The 16,029-nt window shown below is 40.5% G+C and overlaps 1 protein-coding gene and 1 pseudogene across 1 annotated transcript in view; one reads left to right on the top strand and one right to left on the bottom strand.

Annotated features, from left to right (window-relative positions):
• Nucleotides 1–16,029, bottom strand: part of LOC139311676 (uncharacterized) — a 396,884-nt gene that overhangs the window by 187,562 nt on the left and 193,293 nt on the right. Inside the window, 1 exon segment of the mRNA XM_070936149.1 lies at nucleotides 10,481–10,497. Coding sequence (XP_070792250.1) covers nucleotides 10,481–10,497 — 17 coding nt within the window.
• Nucleotides 1–16,029, top strand: part of LOC139311661 (zinc finger protein 208-like) — a 51,097-nt pseudogene that overhangs the window by 22,342 nt on the left and 12,726 nt on the right.

Below are 16,029 nucleotides of genomic sequence, written 5' to 3'. Positions count from 1 at the left end.
GAGTTTTATTAGAAACCTTCCTCGAGTTTCTTTTCAGTTTATTGACAACTTGGATTAAGCCACGACCCATCTCCTCTAAACCAGGGTAATTAGTCCCAGAGCCAAACATGGGATTAATAAATGCCCTGACAAGCATATGATCCCCAGCAATCTGGGTCCTCATTTTACCCACCTCGGAAGGATGAAAGACTGAATCAACCATGAGCCGGTCAGGATCGAACTACTGGCTGTGGACAATTAGCCTGTAGTACTGCATTCTAACCACTGACCCACCATGTCTCTATAGATTTGTATGTGTATGCATATTTTACCTTTCTGATCCAAATGAGACAAGGTTGAATCCAACAAAATGAAATTTAATGTGGAGAAAAGTAAGATTTTACACCTGGGCAGGAAAAACAGATTACTTGAAACCTAGCTCAAAAACAGTAAAATGTTGGAGAGCAGTTAAAATCAAACTGTGATCCAGTCATTAAATAAGGTTAGGAGTGGAGGGAAGCATCCCTGGAAATCAGCTAACCAAGCTGTAATTCAGTTAAAAATAAACCTAGGAGGAGTGAAGGAGATACCTTGGAAGTAAATTTTAAAGTGAATTAATCTTGAACGGTTTGTAAGAGAGGAGTAAAATACTTTGCGCTGGTTTTTAGATGCAATTTTGAAGAAATACTGATTGAATTTGGGTCTTTGAAGTAAGGGAAATATATGAAATACTGATTGTTAAAATGATAAATGAATATTATAAAAAGCTGTTTAGATTTGGAATTTAAGATTTAGGTTGATATTTAATAGAATGTTAAATGTTAGAACAAGATGTTAGATTGAATGGAAAAATTGGGTTTAGAACTTTTTTTCTTTATTATTTTTTTACTTTTTCTTCTTTTTTTCTTCTTTAAGATGGTAATGGATGAAATTCGGAATCTATACTTATTTTATACCAGATCAAACTTTTGCTCTAAAAAGATATGTTTTATGTTTAAAATAAATTTTAAATTTTTTTTAAAAAAAACAGTAATTGTGAGAGGGAACTTGGGAGTCCAAATCGATGATCACTTACACGTAAGTCATGTGTGCATGGCAGCAGCCAAAAAAGCTAATGTAAACCTTGATTGTATAAACAGAGGCACAGAATCAAAATCATGTGAAGTATTAGTACTGTTTTATAAAGCCTTAGTAAGACTACATCTGGAATACTGCATCAAGTTTTGGTCATCACATTACAAAAAAGATGTTTAGACTTTGGAGAAAGTGCAAAGAAGAGCAGCTAAGATGATTAAAGGCCTGAAGACTAACATATATGAAGAACGGTTGCAGGATTTGGGTGTGGCTAGTCCACAGAAAAGAAGGATTAGGAGTGACATGGTAGAAGTATTCCAGGGGGCTCAATTTATTTTCCAGAGCACCAGACGGCACAAGAAACAATGCATGTAAAATAATCAAGGAGAGAAGTAACCTCAAATTAAGAAGAATCTTCCTTGCAGTGAAGACAATTAACTAGTAGAACAGCTTTCCTTCAGACATTGTGGTTGCTTCATTACTGGCATTCTTAAGAAGAGACTGGATCCTATAGGAATATCAATAGATCTTGAAATGGTATAGGATCTCCTGCTTGAGCCGAAAGTGCGGATGGGGCACCAACCGCCAAGGACTTGTACCAGGCTTAGGACTTCAGGCACCAGGGCTCCATCAATTCCTGGATGGACAGAAGGAGAAAGTTGTGTCTCTTGGGGGGTCTTTCAAAAGAAAAAAAATTCTTCCGATTCACTAGTGGATCCAGAAGTCAATTAAAATCTCTCTCCAGCAACTGCCATATCAAATTGGAACCACAAAATGTTATAGTACATTTTTGTCTAAAATTAGGTTAATTTTGCGTTGGGCCATAAAAATGATTCATGCCATCTGATAGTCTGTTTGTTTACCTACTAAAAGTAATTCTACGACTTGAAGATGTTTTCAATAAAAATGCCAAATTGAAACTTTTCAATTTCCACTTATTTAAAAATGCTCCATCCATTTTCTTTTTTTTCTAAATCAAATTTTATTGATTTTTTTCTTTTACAGACACACACACATTTTATGAACAGAGTATTGACCATATCATAACTTATACAACTTATCATATCCAATTTCATTTTACATAGTTACCATTTTTGCCAAAATATTTTTTCCATACTTTTTAATCTTATCTTAATACTTCTATGCTTATTTTATAAACAGCATCACCATCAGCCCTCCAATCCTAGTTTCTTAACATTATTTCAATTAGTTATCCATTGTTAATCATAACTTTCATATTAATTTGTTCTTCGTCCTAATAAATTTGAACATGCTTGGGGTTGCCTTTCTACCATTTCATCTCCCTTGTTTACAACAATTCTTTTCCTCTCCTCTTCCCTCCCTTCTATCCTTTCCTACTTTCCTCTTTCCTCCTCTCCTATACCTCCACTCCTACTCCTTCTCTACTTCCCCTTTCTTTCCCCTGTCTTCCATTCCTTCCTCTCCTACTCTTATTTCCCCTCCCTTCCTCTCCTTTTCCCTTCTATTCCTCTCTCTCCTTCCTCTCTTCTCCTTCCCTCTACTACTCCTTCCATTCTCTTTCCATTGTTGTATTCATTTTCAATTCAATATTTTCCACAATGATATCTGGGCAACCCCAATTTTTCTCCACTTATTAACTGTATTTTTCAAAGTCCGCATCCGATTTTTAAATTAACAATGTATCTCAACTCATTCCATTTTTACATTGAAACCTTTTGACTTAATTAACCTTCCACCTCTTAATTTTCCTTAGTTCCTAATTTCTTATTTTCCTCATTTACTAGCCTTTCAATTTTATATCTTAATTTCCATTATTTTCATATTTAAACCAATCTACATTTTCATATTACACCTGCTACTCCATTTTACAATAACAATATACTTCTTGTTTACTTCTTACATGCAATTTCTACTATTAATATGTTTCCCTTAAATCAACTATTAAATGCTTTCTTTCCCTTCCTTCTCTCCATTATTCTCCTTTTACCCATTTTCTTTTGGTCTCTCCAAAATCCAATATTTTTCTGCCTTTCTCCCATTCTCTTATTTTCTTCTTTTTCTTTTTATATTTATTGTATCTTTTTCCCTGAATCCTCTCATTTTTAAAATTGTTATCCTTTTAATTCTTCCCCTCAGTCTTTTCCCATCTCCTTCTCTTCCTATCTTTTTTAGATGATATTCCCCCCATCCACATTTTGTTTTTCACTGTCAATCCCAGTGTAATCATCTATTTTTTCATCTTCAATTATTTTCCTTTCAACATGTTTATAAATGCTTCACATTTATATTTTTTCCTTTTTTTTGTATTCTAACCATATTTCCGCTTCTTTATCGCCCTTAAATGCTTCACGCATATTACTTCCTCATATTCTCAATGTTCCATATTGTCAATTCAAACATTTTTTTATTTTAATTTATATGTAGTTAAAATTCAAGTCCATGTAGTGTCTCTCCCTTTTTTTTATTTCCAAATAATATCCAATTTAAATATTTATCTAGACCATTCCAGTTAAAGGCTTTATTCTTTTTCACTTCTTTTCAAAGTCGGGATCCAGCTGTTTAAACAAGTACTCCTTAACATTTCTTACTGTTCCTTCAATGTTTAAAGCGTTCGTTGTAGTGCTTTCTTTCCACCAACAAATCATTTTTGGATTTGGAAAAAATCAAAATTTTTGGAGCCTTGGTGGTGCAGCGGACTAAAGTGCTGTTAAAGTAGCACTTAGCTGCCAGCTGCCTGCAATTACTGCGAGTTCAAATCTCACCAGGCTCAAGGTTGACTCAGCCTTCCATCCTTCCGAGGTAGGTAAATTGAGGACCCGGATTGTGGGGGCAATAAGCTGATTTTGTATATATAAAAAAAGAACACCGCTTGGGGGGGCCGAGAGCCCTACTAAGCAGTATATACAAAAGTATATGCTTAATGCATTGTAAGCGGCCCTGAGTCTCCGGAGAAGGGCGGCATATAAATCGAACTAATAAATAAATAAATATTTTTTTTATTTTAAAACAAAAATAAAACATAAAAACATCATCCTTCCCAACAAGTACAGACAGTGTATCGATTGGTTAACATCCTTTTGTGCCTCCTCCCCTTCTCTCTTCAACATATCACTATGCATCCAAAGTTTACTTTATACAAAATATTTCACTTAAGTTATTTCAACATCTACATATTTATCTCCATTTTTTGTTATCCTTTGATAAAATAAATCCCATCTCAAATAATATTGTTTATCTTCCTGCTCTCTTATTTCAAATGTCAATTTACTCATTTCAGCACAATCATCTTCATAATAATTTCTTCATCAATAGATATCTTTTCTCCTTTCCAATTTTTAGCAAATACAATTCTAGCCGCTGTTAAAAGGTTCACAATTAAATATTGCAATTCTTTATTGTATGTTTCTGGTAAGATCCCTAATAAAAATATCTCTGGTTTAAAGTCAATACGTATGTCTCTTAGTCATTTTTTCCAACCATGTGTGTATCTTAGTCCAATAACTCTTTGCTTCTCCACATGTCCACCACATATGGTAATAGGATCCTGGAGTCTGATGACATTTCCAACACTTCTCCGATTTATTCTGGAACATTCTGGCTATCCTCGACGGGTAGATGCCACCTGTAAAACATCTTATACAAATTCTCCTTATATGCTGTAGACATTGTCATTTTAAAATTATGTGACCACAATTTTTGCCATTTCTCTAAATCAATGCCATAACCAAAATTTTTCCTTCATGCTATCATTGATTCTTTAACTTGTTCTTCTTCCAATTTTAATTCTAACAAATACCCATACACCTTTTTAATATGATCATCAGAACCCATTAAAATCTTATCTAAGTTAGTCAAAACATTATAAAAACCTTCTTGCTTGAGATCTTCTCGATATCTAGAAAATATTTGGATGTATGAAAACCAATCCATTTTATATTCCTGATCTTCAAGTTCCTGCTTTAATTTAAATTCACCCTTTTCATCCAATAATTCACTATACCTAATAATTTGTTCCTTTTTAAATATTACTGGATAAGAAAAAGCTTCAGATGTAGATACCCAGAGTGGTGTTTTCAAATAATAATGTCATTTGACCTCCCAATTCAACCATAAAGCTTCACGTATCTGATGTCTTCTAAAATACCCTTGTATTTTTATTCCTTTATACCATAAGAAAGCATGCCATCCCATCAACAGATCATTCCCACCAAATTCAATAATCTGGTGTTTCTCAAAGTTATCCATTCTTTAATCCACATTAAACTTGCAGCTTGATAATACCATTCAAAATTAGGCAAACCAAAACCACCCCTAGTTTTAGCATCTTGTAATAACTTATTCTCGCTTTTTTTCCTTGCCAAATGTATTTCAGTATCATTTTAATTAAATCTGCAAAAAATTCCTTACCCAACTTAATTGGAATTGTCTGAAATAAGTACAAAATTTTAGGCAGAATATTCATCTTAATAGTTGAAATTCTACCAATCAAACATAATTGCAAGTTTTCCCATTTCACCAAATCTTGCCCTATCTGTTGTTTAAGCTTATTATAGTTGTTTTCTTTCAGTGCACTACATCTTGGTGTTAAATGTTCAGGTGTGGAAGAACCTGAAGAACCAGATTGGATTACTTTTTATTTCCCATGTCTTTTTTTTTTTTTTTACTTTTTCACCCTTCTCTCTCTCTTTTTCTTTTTGGATTTTTCTTGTTTTTGGCTCCTCTATTTGATTGTGTTACAAAATGAGTAGAAAAGTAGCGACAGCGGGATCTGCTGCAACTACGCCCGCATCATCACCATCTGGTGGCCAAAGATCAATCCAGACAATGTTGCAACAAGAAAAAGACAAAGATAAAGATAAAGATAAAGAATTGCCATTACAAACAATTTTGCAAACAGTACGAAGTACAAGTAATGCAGTACAAAGAATGGAACAACAACTAAGATGGAAAATCAACTATCCAAAACAGATAAAAAAGTGCAAAGGATGGAACAACAGCTACTCAAAACAGATGAAAAAGTGGGCAGTATTCAGCAAACAATGGTGAAATATGAAGAGAGATTGTCAAAATTAGAGAAGGAAGATCAAAAAGAAGAGAAAATGAAAGAAATTGAGAATAGACTGGGAGAGGTTGAACTAGAAGCCAGTGGACTAATTGGATGGGAAATAGACAAAGCATAATTTTATTTAAGATTTCAAAATGTGCAAGAAGAGAAAGGAGAAAACTTGGCAGATGTGATGATTGGGTTGCTGGCTGAAGCCTTAGAAGTTACTAAAGAGAAGATGATGGAGGGGGTCGACGAGATTTATCGAGTTTATACCAGATATGCAATACACAATAAATTGCCAAGAGAGGTACATATAAGATTTACAAAAAAATCGATTAAAGCACAAATTCTTCAGGCAGCAAGAGAAAAAATTTTGAAATATAAAGAAAAAGAAATAGTGGTTTTGAGACAAATACCAAGGAAAGTTAGAGAGTTGAGAAGAGAATATCAATTCCTGACGAAAATTTTGATTCAAAAAGAAAATTAATTAAGGATGGTTGACCCCAGAAGGATTAACTTTTACATGGCAACTTCAAAGATATAGATTGAATACAATTGATAAAGCAAATAAGAAAGACGAGACATCAATACAAAACCACTGGGACACAATGAAGGCATATGCTAGAGGACTAATTATAGATTATACAAGGAAAACGAATGCAAAAAAAGGCTAATTTCAAAAACATTGACTGATGATCATAAGAGGCTTGAGAAGGAACTCCAGAAAGATCCACATAAGAAGAATATTAAAATTAAAATGGATATAATAAAGCATAAAATGGACCTACTGGAGAAGGAAGAATTAACTCAAAAAATAAGAAGTGCCAAACAAAATTACTTTGAAAATGCGAATAAACCCGGCAGATGGCTAGCATACAAATTGAAAAAGGAAAGAGAATCGAGAAAAATAACACATCTAGTTGATGAACAAGGGAAAAGTAAATTTGTAAATAAAGAGATGGGGAAGATAATACAAGAGTTTTATAGACAACTTTATAAAAGAGAGACAATAGAGAAGGAGAAAATGTTAAAGTATTTGCAAGAAGTAAAGTTACCTTGGATTTGTAAAGACATGGAGGAGATGCTGGAAAGAAATATAACGATGCTGGAGTTAACAGAAGCAATTAAGAAACAAAAGAATGGAAAGGCGCCTGGGCCAGATGGTCTGCCAGTCGAATACTATAGGACATTACAAGAATCCTTGACCATTCCATTATTGGAGGTGATGAATGAAGTGATAAAGAAGGAAATACTTAAATCATGGACTGAGGTGTACATTACTTTGATTCACAAAGAAGATACAGACCCACCACAAATCAAAAACTATAGGCCTATATCTTTGCTAAATTCGGATTATAAAATCTTTGCTACAATACTGGCGGAGAGACTTAAGAGATATTTGAATAACTTTATACATTCGGATCAAAATGGATTCCTCTCAAAAAGACAAATTAGAGATAATATAAGAATAATCTTGGACACTTTAGAGTACTTTGAAGCACACCCCGAAAAACAAATGGCTTTGGTATTTTTAGATGCGCAAAAAGCTTTTGATAATGTAAATTGGCGATTTATGATACTTTAAATAGAAAAGATGGGCTTTGGTAGGAAATTTATACAGGCCATTGAAGCTATTTACTCTAAACAGACGGCAAAAGTAATGATAAATGGAGAGCTGACTGACCCAATTGAAATAGAAAAAGGCACTAGACAAGGATGCCCACTGTCCCCATTGTTGTTTATATTGACTTTAGAAGTTCTAAATAGACACATTAGAGAAGAAAAAGATAAAAGGCATGAAAATTCAAAAAGAAGAATACAAACTTCAAGCCTTCGCAGATGATTTGGTTTTTATTGAAGAACCATTAATAACAATAAATAAATTGATAGAAACTATTGGAGAATTTGGGGAAGTAGACGGCTTGAAAATTAATAAAGATAAAACGAAGGTAATGACTAAAAATATGTTGAAAAAGCAAAAAGAAGAACTGATGGAGGTTTCAAAAATGCAGGTTACAAACAAAGTAAAATATTTGGGAATATATTTAACACAAAGTATTACTTTTAAATCCACATAGAAAATACTTTCTCGTCTCTTCAATTTCTTTTCCTTTTACTATTAAAAAATGCTTTCTCTGTTTTCATTTTCTTGTATTATTTCTAATATCTCCAAATTCAATTTTAAATCCAGATAGAAAATTTTCTTTTTTGGTCTTTTAACTTCCTCTTTGTTCTTTTCTCTCCAATTAACGGGGCGGCATATAAATTTAAATAAATAACATTCCCAAGTGCCAATTAGCCATTCATTTCACGCTAGGTCCCTCCAGTTGTGAAGAAGAGAAACGGTTGAAATGGCTGAGTGAATGTAGGGGGAGTCTCAGGTGCCCCCACAATGGCTCCCCACAAATGCTCAGGGAGGATCGTGCCTGCTGGCCTTCTGCTCCTCAAAAGGGGGCTTGAGGGGAAGCAGAGCAAGGGAGCCTCTGAGCAGAAAGGGGGGTCCTGCCCTTTCATCCCCCTGGATCTGCCCACCCTCCTCCAGAACCAATTCTGGCTTCGGATGCAAAGTAGCCAGGATGGTGGATCCAGCGGAGGGAGGAGCCTCTTCTGGGGGCAGGAAAGAGGAGGAAGAGGAAGGGAGGATTCCAGGGTTTTCTTACATCTGAAGTTTATTCTTTTATAGCAAAGCGAAGGGAAGTGATTCGTAGGAAGAATAATGTAGATGAAGCTGCTGTGGGTTCAAAGCCAGGAGAGATGAGGAGACTAGTACCCCAGCCCAGTATCCCTGGGGACAGTCTTGACGGTCTCCACCCCTCTCTCCCAAGAAAGGGAGGCCCTGAAAGGAAGTTGGGGGGGGGCAGGCTGCCACTCTCCTCCTCCCCCCAACCTGCCATCTTCAGCCTCCATTTTTCACAGGTTGCAAACAAGACAAAGAGCTTTTGCATCTGATAGGATTAATTCATGAGTGCTGTAGAAAAAAGATGGGAAGAAAATTAGAATATAAAGAGAATCTTTTAGTGTCAATAACATACTTTTCTTCCTTTTCAGCTCCCACCCACAAGGCAGGCCCACACTGCAGGGGGGTGATTGATAGGCAGAGATAGAGGGAGAATCCGCCCATTTCAGGGAGGAAAAGGCTGGGAAGGACCAGGGATTCCTCCCCATTTCATCTCCAGGGGATTCTGGAATTCTCCCTAATTGTCTTAATTAGAGGGTTAATCAAGAGGGGAGGGCCCCGTCCCCTGCTCCCTCCCTGCAGATGCTTTATATGAAGAAAGAAAATGGGGTGGCAGCAAAGGGGGCAGCCTGGGGTCACTTGGCCAGAAATTGTGTGAATTCTCACAAGGAGAAGGGGGGTCAGGAAGAAGAGCCTGTCAAGGTTCCAACTGATGAACCCAAAGGAGTCTGTATGGGGTGCCAAGAAGGATCATCTCGGACCGGAGGGTGGGGTGCAGTTCAGGGCGAAGTTTTGGAGGGAGTTCATTAAGTTGATAGGGTCATCTCAAGGGCTTAGCTCCACCTTCCATCCGAGTTCGAATGGAGGTATAGAACGAGCTAACGCAATGATAGAACAATACCTGAGATGCTATGTTAATTACCAGCAATTTAGCTGGGCAGCTCTCCTGCCATTTGCTGAAGTGGCCTATAATAACACAGTGCATAGTAGCATGGGACTCACCCTTTTAAAAGAGCCACAGGGGTGGAATTTGTCCCCATGCCTGGATACCCTCGGGAACCCCTCTCCACAGTGAGCCTAACAGAATGGGTGGGTTGCTTACAAAATGCGTGGGTGAATTTAAACCTGGGGTGTTCCCTCCCCAAGGGAGGAATGAGAAGGAATGGCCCCTCCTTCCCTTCCCTTTGGCAACATGGAAACATTCTGGATGAGATTTTAGTGTTTGTGTGTGTTTTTGTTTGTCATTGCCATACTTTTTCAGATCTCTGTAAGGAAAATCCAAAATCCAAAACTTTGCTGTATCCACAGCAAGGAGATATTGTTCAGGCATGTATTTTTTTTAAAAAGAGGAACAATTAGGGAATTTTTTTTAAAAAAACCACCTATAACTTGTAGGAGGTGCTGAGATGATGGAGGAAGAGGAGAAACTCACCTGCAGGTGGTTGGATGGGAGTTGCTGGAAGGAGAAAAAGACCCAATCAGAAACCTTCAAGGGCTGGAGGACTCAGGGAAGCCCCTTCCTCATCGATAGCCCATAATAGGTTGCATGATCTTCACTTATAGCCCCTCAAATAAGAGAAGTTGCCAAAAATATTCCTCAAGGAGTCCCTCTTGGCCACCTGCTAAGCTTGATGAGAGGCCTCCCCCAGATGGTCCCCTCACAACCTCTCCTCCAACCCCCCAGACTCACCTTTCTTGCTCTTCAGGTAGAAGATCCCCACAGCCAGGAAGGCCACTCCTATCACGGCCCCCATGATCCCCGTCCAGAGTTTGCTCCTGGCAGAGCTGGAGGAACGGGGCTCTGGAGAAGGAGCCTCACCTGAGCAGGAGGATCAGGCCCACCTTCCCCCAGGAGGGTCCATTCCAGCTCTCCCCATGGGGTGGGGCTCTCCCCCTTCTCAGGGCAGGATGGGGTCCCCAGAGCAGGAGGGGTTGGAGGGGAGGGGCTTACCCCACTGGACAGTGATGGGAGCCTCCAGGCTGGCGTGCTCCACCTTGCAAGTGTAGAGGTCCCCCCCTGGACTGGGTCTTCAGCATCACCTGGAGCTGGTAGGTCCAGTCTCCATTCTGGAGCTCCTCCCCAAAGGCCACGCCGTCCTTCTCCGGCCACCTGTTCTTCAGCCACTGGACCTCGATCTCCACGGGGTAAAAGCCCATCACGGAGCAGAGGAGGATGGTGTTGGGGGAAGAGAGCTCCATCTTGGTGGGGGAGATGGAGACGGTGGGCTTGGCTGGAGGGAAGGAGGAGAAGGAGCCACATGAGAGACACAACAGGGCCCAGAACAGAAGACCAAGTTGGTTAGTTCAGGCCAAGATCCCTTTTTACTCCTGAAAAAAATACGTGTTTTGAGTCATCTTCCAAAGTAAATTGCAGCAAGAAATTAACAGGGATCCTGAAAGAGGGAAAAAAGTTAAATCATTCCTGATTGGGATCAGTTGCAGTCTTTAAAAAAGAATTCCCCAAATAGGTAAGTCCAACAGGGATAAATGCAGGAAATGCCCAGAGGTGGAAGGAACTTTCTGCCAGATGTGGTGGACATGGAAAGAAATAATGCAGAAGATGGGAAGGACAGACACAGCACGAGTCAGATGATTCTTGGGATGTTGTTGAAAATTAAACTACGCTTTTAAGTAGGTGCAATACCACAACATTGTTTGTTTAGTAAATTTAGTTATTTATTAAATTTATTTGCCAAAGTGGCAGAGGTAACCCAGTCTTACAAACACTCTCCTAGCTGTGATTGCCACCTGCTCTTCAGGAGTCCAGGAGAATATCCAGAATTGCGAACTGGGTCTCTGGGACAATTTTTTATTTTTTTATTTTATTTTAAATTTATATACCGCCCTTCTCCCTGAGGACTCAGGGCGGTGTACAGCCAGAATTAAAAAACATGAAATACAAATATTAAAAACAATTAAAATATATATAAATTTGGCCCAAAATTAAAAATACAAACCAATTAAAACATTTAAAATTTCTTCTTAAGCCAGCCCTGCTTGCTGGAAAAAGTGGGTTTTAAGGGCACGGCGGAAGGCACTAAGGTCTTGTATTCTCCTTATCTCTGGGGGCAACTGATTCCAGAGGGTAGGTGCCCCCACAGAGAAGGCCCTCCCCCTGGGGGTCACCAGCCTGCATTGATTGGCTGATGGCACCCTGAGGAGGCCCTCTCTGTGGGAGCGCACGGGACGATGGGAGGTCGTCGGTAGCAGCAGGCAGTCTTGAAGATAGCTAGGCCCGATGCCATGGAGCGCTTTAAAGGTGATAACCAGCACCTTGAAGCGCACCCGGAAGACCACTGGGAGCCAGTGCAGCTCGCGCAGGAGCGGTGTTACATGGGAGCGCCATGCTGCTCCCATCACTACCCGCGCTGCTGCATTCTGGACCAGTTGGAGCCTCCGGGTGCTCTTCAAGGGGAGCCCCATGTAGAGAGCGTTGCAGTAGTCAAGGCGAGAGGTGACGAGGGCATGAGTGACTGTGCACAGGGAATCCCGATCAAGAAAGGGCCGCAACTGGCGAATCAGGCGAACCTGACAAAAGATCCCCCTGGTTACAGCTGTCAGATGTTCCTCCAAGGACAGCTGCCTATCCAGGAGGACTCCCAGATTGCGAACCCTCTCTGTGGGGGCCAAAGACTCGCCCCCAATAGTCAGTGATGGAGTCAACTGACTATATCGGGATGCCGGGAGCCACAGCCACTCAGTCTTGGAGGGGTTGAGCTTGAGCCTGTTCCTCCCCATCCAGATCCGCACAGCCTCCAGGCACTGGGACATCACTTCAAGGGCATCATTGGGGTGGCCTGGGATGGAGATGTACAGCTGGGTGTCATCAGCGTACTGGTGGTATCTCACCCCGAAGCCACGGACGATCTCGCCCAGCGGTTTTACATAAATGTTGAACAGAAGGGGCGAGAGGACCGATCCCTGTGGCACTCCACAGATGAGAGGCCTCGAGGTCAACCTCTGCCCCCCTGCCAACACAAACTGCAACCGGTCGGAGAGAAAGGAGGAGAACCACCGCAACACGGTGCCTCCCACCCCCAACTCTTCCAGCCGGTGCAGCATGATACCATTGTCGATGGTATCAAAAGCCGCTGAGAGATTTAACAGGACCAGAACAGAGGAGCAACCCCTGTCCCGAGCCCTCCAGAGATCATCAACCAACGCGACCAATGCCGTTTCCGTGCTGTGCCCAGACCTGAAACCCGACTGGAACGGATCTAGATAAGATGTTTCCTCCAGGAATTGTGGGAACTGTCGCGCGACCACACTCTCAACAACCTTCACCATGAAGCCACAATGCAACTCCATCCAGAATGAAGTTGGTTAAAGTCCCCCATCTTGGGGCTCCGGGCACCCAGAGCCCCTTGGTCTGGCCAGGGTTCAGCCGAAGCATCTAATCCCCCATTCAGCCCCTCCCCCCACAGCCTCCAGGGCCCTCGAGGGGGCAGCCTCAGCATCTCCTGGGTCCCCAGAGGTGGAAATGTAAACTTATAACATCAGCATACGGAGGAGATCTCCAGCCCTGGTGACATGTTGAATATGCAAGTAGGAGTGAGTCTTGCATCAGCCTTCACTCATTGGTTCATTTTCCCCAGTGGGAAAATGAAAAAACATCATTGGCTGACAGGCTGGACAGCTCCAGGTAAAAGGAGCTGCAGCCTTGGGCAGTCCTCAGTTCATAGTTATTTTATTGTTGTTCTCTGTTGCCTGCAATAAACGGTTGTTTTACTTCACTATGATCGTCCTGCCTCTCTTTTTGTGTCCGGACTTAACATGACAGAGAGATACTGAGCCAAATGCGTCTGTGCAGCCTTGAAGGTGATCAACCAAGCTTGCCAAGAAAAAGAAAGGAAGGAAGGAAGGAAGGAAGGAAGGAAGGAAGGAAGGAAGGAAGGAAGGAAGGAAGGAAGGAAGGAAGGAAGGAAAGGGGAAGGGAGAGGAGAGGAGAGGAGAGGAGAGGAGAGGAGAGGAGGAGAGAAGATCTTTGTCCCAATTTTCTTTGGTGTTTCAATCACTTTTCAAAAAGTTTTATTTGGAGAGAGAAACCTTCCACTTTCCCTTTTCTCCCTTTAGGAGCCACAAGATACAGAAATAAACAAAAAAATCAGCAGATGTTTTCAGGGGGAAAAGTGCAAAGTGTGATGTGGCTGAAAATCCCCCAATTTTAGGCATCATCAACAGAAAGTGACATTTTTAAGGAAAGGGCAAAGGAACCCAATGGGGGGCAGCCCTTTGCTCCCCACAACTGCCAGATTTTCCTGAGGGAAGAGCTTCTTCCCCCAATTGAAGACGACAGACCTGAATCCCCCTTTTGGAGCAGGAAGTTCACGAGGTTTCAGGATATCTCACAATTTCTCTTGTGGGTCCTCCCTTGAGGGGGGCTTTGGGGGGATTCAGAGGGTCTCCTCTGAATCCCCAGACCAGGCTCTGCCTGCAGCCAGCCGGCCTCCTTCCCAGCCACAGGAACCAGCCACTCTGGGGGGGGGAGGAGGTGAGGAGGGGTCCTTCCAACTCCCTGATGGCAGCTTCTGTCTCAGATGGGGCTGGCAGGGAGAGTGGAAGGGATCCAGAGGGGATCTTGGGGAAAGGGAAGGTGGGGGCAGTTGGAGGCTGAGGAGATCAGGCAGATCCCAGGATCACAACAGAACCTTGGAGAGGATCCCTCTTGATCTCCTTCAGCAAATGCTCCAATTGGCACAAGAAGTTGTGGGAGCTTCATCCCTGGAGGCTTTCAAGAAGAGATTGGACTGCCATTTGTCAGAAATGGCGTAGGGTCTCCTGCTTGGGCAGGGGGTTGGACTAGATGACCTATAAGGTCCCTTCCAACTCTGTTAATCTGTAATCTCTCTAAACTCTTGGATGGATTTAAGGAGGAGGGGTCTGGATGAGCCCCCCCCAACAGAGTTGACAATAGATCCATTCCAAGTCTCGAGTCCTTTGCTAACCTTTTTTCCCCTGTTTTCTTATTAACAGTAAATTATATGAAATATAAATAATAAATAAGATTTTCTTATAAACAGTAAATTCTATAATGCTTAAGAACAACCAATTTTTAAATGGTTATTTGTAATTCCAACCTGGGATCTGGTCAGGTTTCCACGCAGACAATTAGCAACATTTCAGGTGTGAGTTGTTTTCTTTTCTCAGGAAAATCCCATTTTCATCTTGGGACATTAAAGGCCTTTGTGGAATTGCTAAAAGAAGGCAGAGGCTTTACAAACTGAAAATAGCCTCTCTTTTTTTTAAACAAGAAGTGCAAATTTTGGATGAGAAAAAGACTTTTAGCAAGAAAATGGAAGAATCAGATTCTAAAGCAGTGGAAATTCAAAAGCTGCAATTTGGTATTTTTCCATGTTTATTTTGATAGCCCATCCCAAACCTCATTTTTTACAAGACTGCAGTGTGGAGATTTGGGGTTCCAATTGGCCAGATGGGAGTTGCTGGAGATCTTAACTGGATCAGAAAAAGATTTTTTTTTCCTTTTAAATACGTACCAAGGGACACAACTTTCTCCCTCTGCCCATCCATGAATTCAATTTAATAGACAAATAGAGACCTCTTGATTTAAAACAGCAGGAGTAGAAAGTACATTTTATCTGCCCCGCATCATGTCATTCAAGATTTCTTTTTGATATCAAGCTTGATGCCTAATGTAGTAAAATAGGAGACAGATATCAATCAGAGTTTCTTGTAAAAATCAAATCCAGAAAGCACCCACAGGCAGACTGATTCAGCAGGATTCATTAACTTCTTTATATACATATATATAATTTTGGGGATAGTTGAGGAAAGGTTGAGAGCCTCTCTTGGTGTCCAGAGAAAAGCTTTGGCCTCTCGGGGGAAGGAGACGCCCGGATCTCTCCGGAGAGAAAAGTCAGCTCAGAAGTCAAAGAAAAACAGAGAAAATTCCCCCAAAGAGACTCAAGAAACATCCTGTGATTTCACATCTCCTAAACTGGAGCCTGACCAACAATTGGCTTTAAATACACAGAATTTAATAATAAAAATTTAATAATAACCCCTGGAGAATTATTGGCCTCTTGTCTGAATTATTTTCATGGAAGTAAAAATAATACTTTTGATGAAGAAGAAATTATATGAATCACAATGAAATTCAGGATCACCGCTTTGGATTTATAATAAAAATGCATTGTATTTATTTATTATTAATTTATTTATTTATTGGTTTGATTTATATGCCGCCCTTCTCCGGAGACTCCGGGCGGCTTACAATGCATTAAGCAATAGCCTTCATACTTTTGTATATACC

The sequence above is a fragment of the Pituophis catenifer genome, unplaced genomic scaffold, assembly GCF_029215685.1.
Source record: "Pituophis catenifer annectens isolate HBS135680 unplaced genomic scaffold, rPitCat1.0.hap2 SCAF_2, whole genome shotgun sequence".
NCBI lineage: Eukaryota > Metazoa > Chordata > Lepidosauria > Squamata > Colubridae > Pituophis > Pituophis catenifer.
The sequence above is the reverse complement of the archived record's forward strand: the minus strand, read 5'-3'. Positions and strand labels throughout refer to the sequence as shown.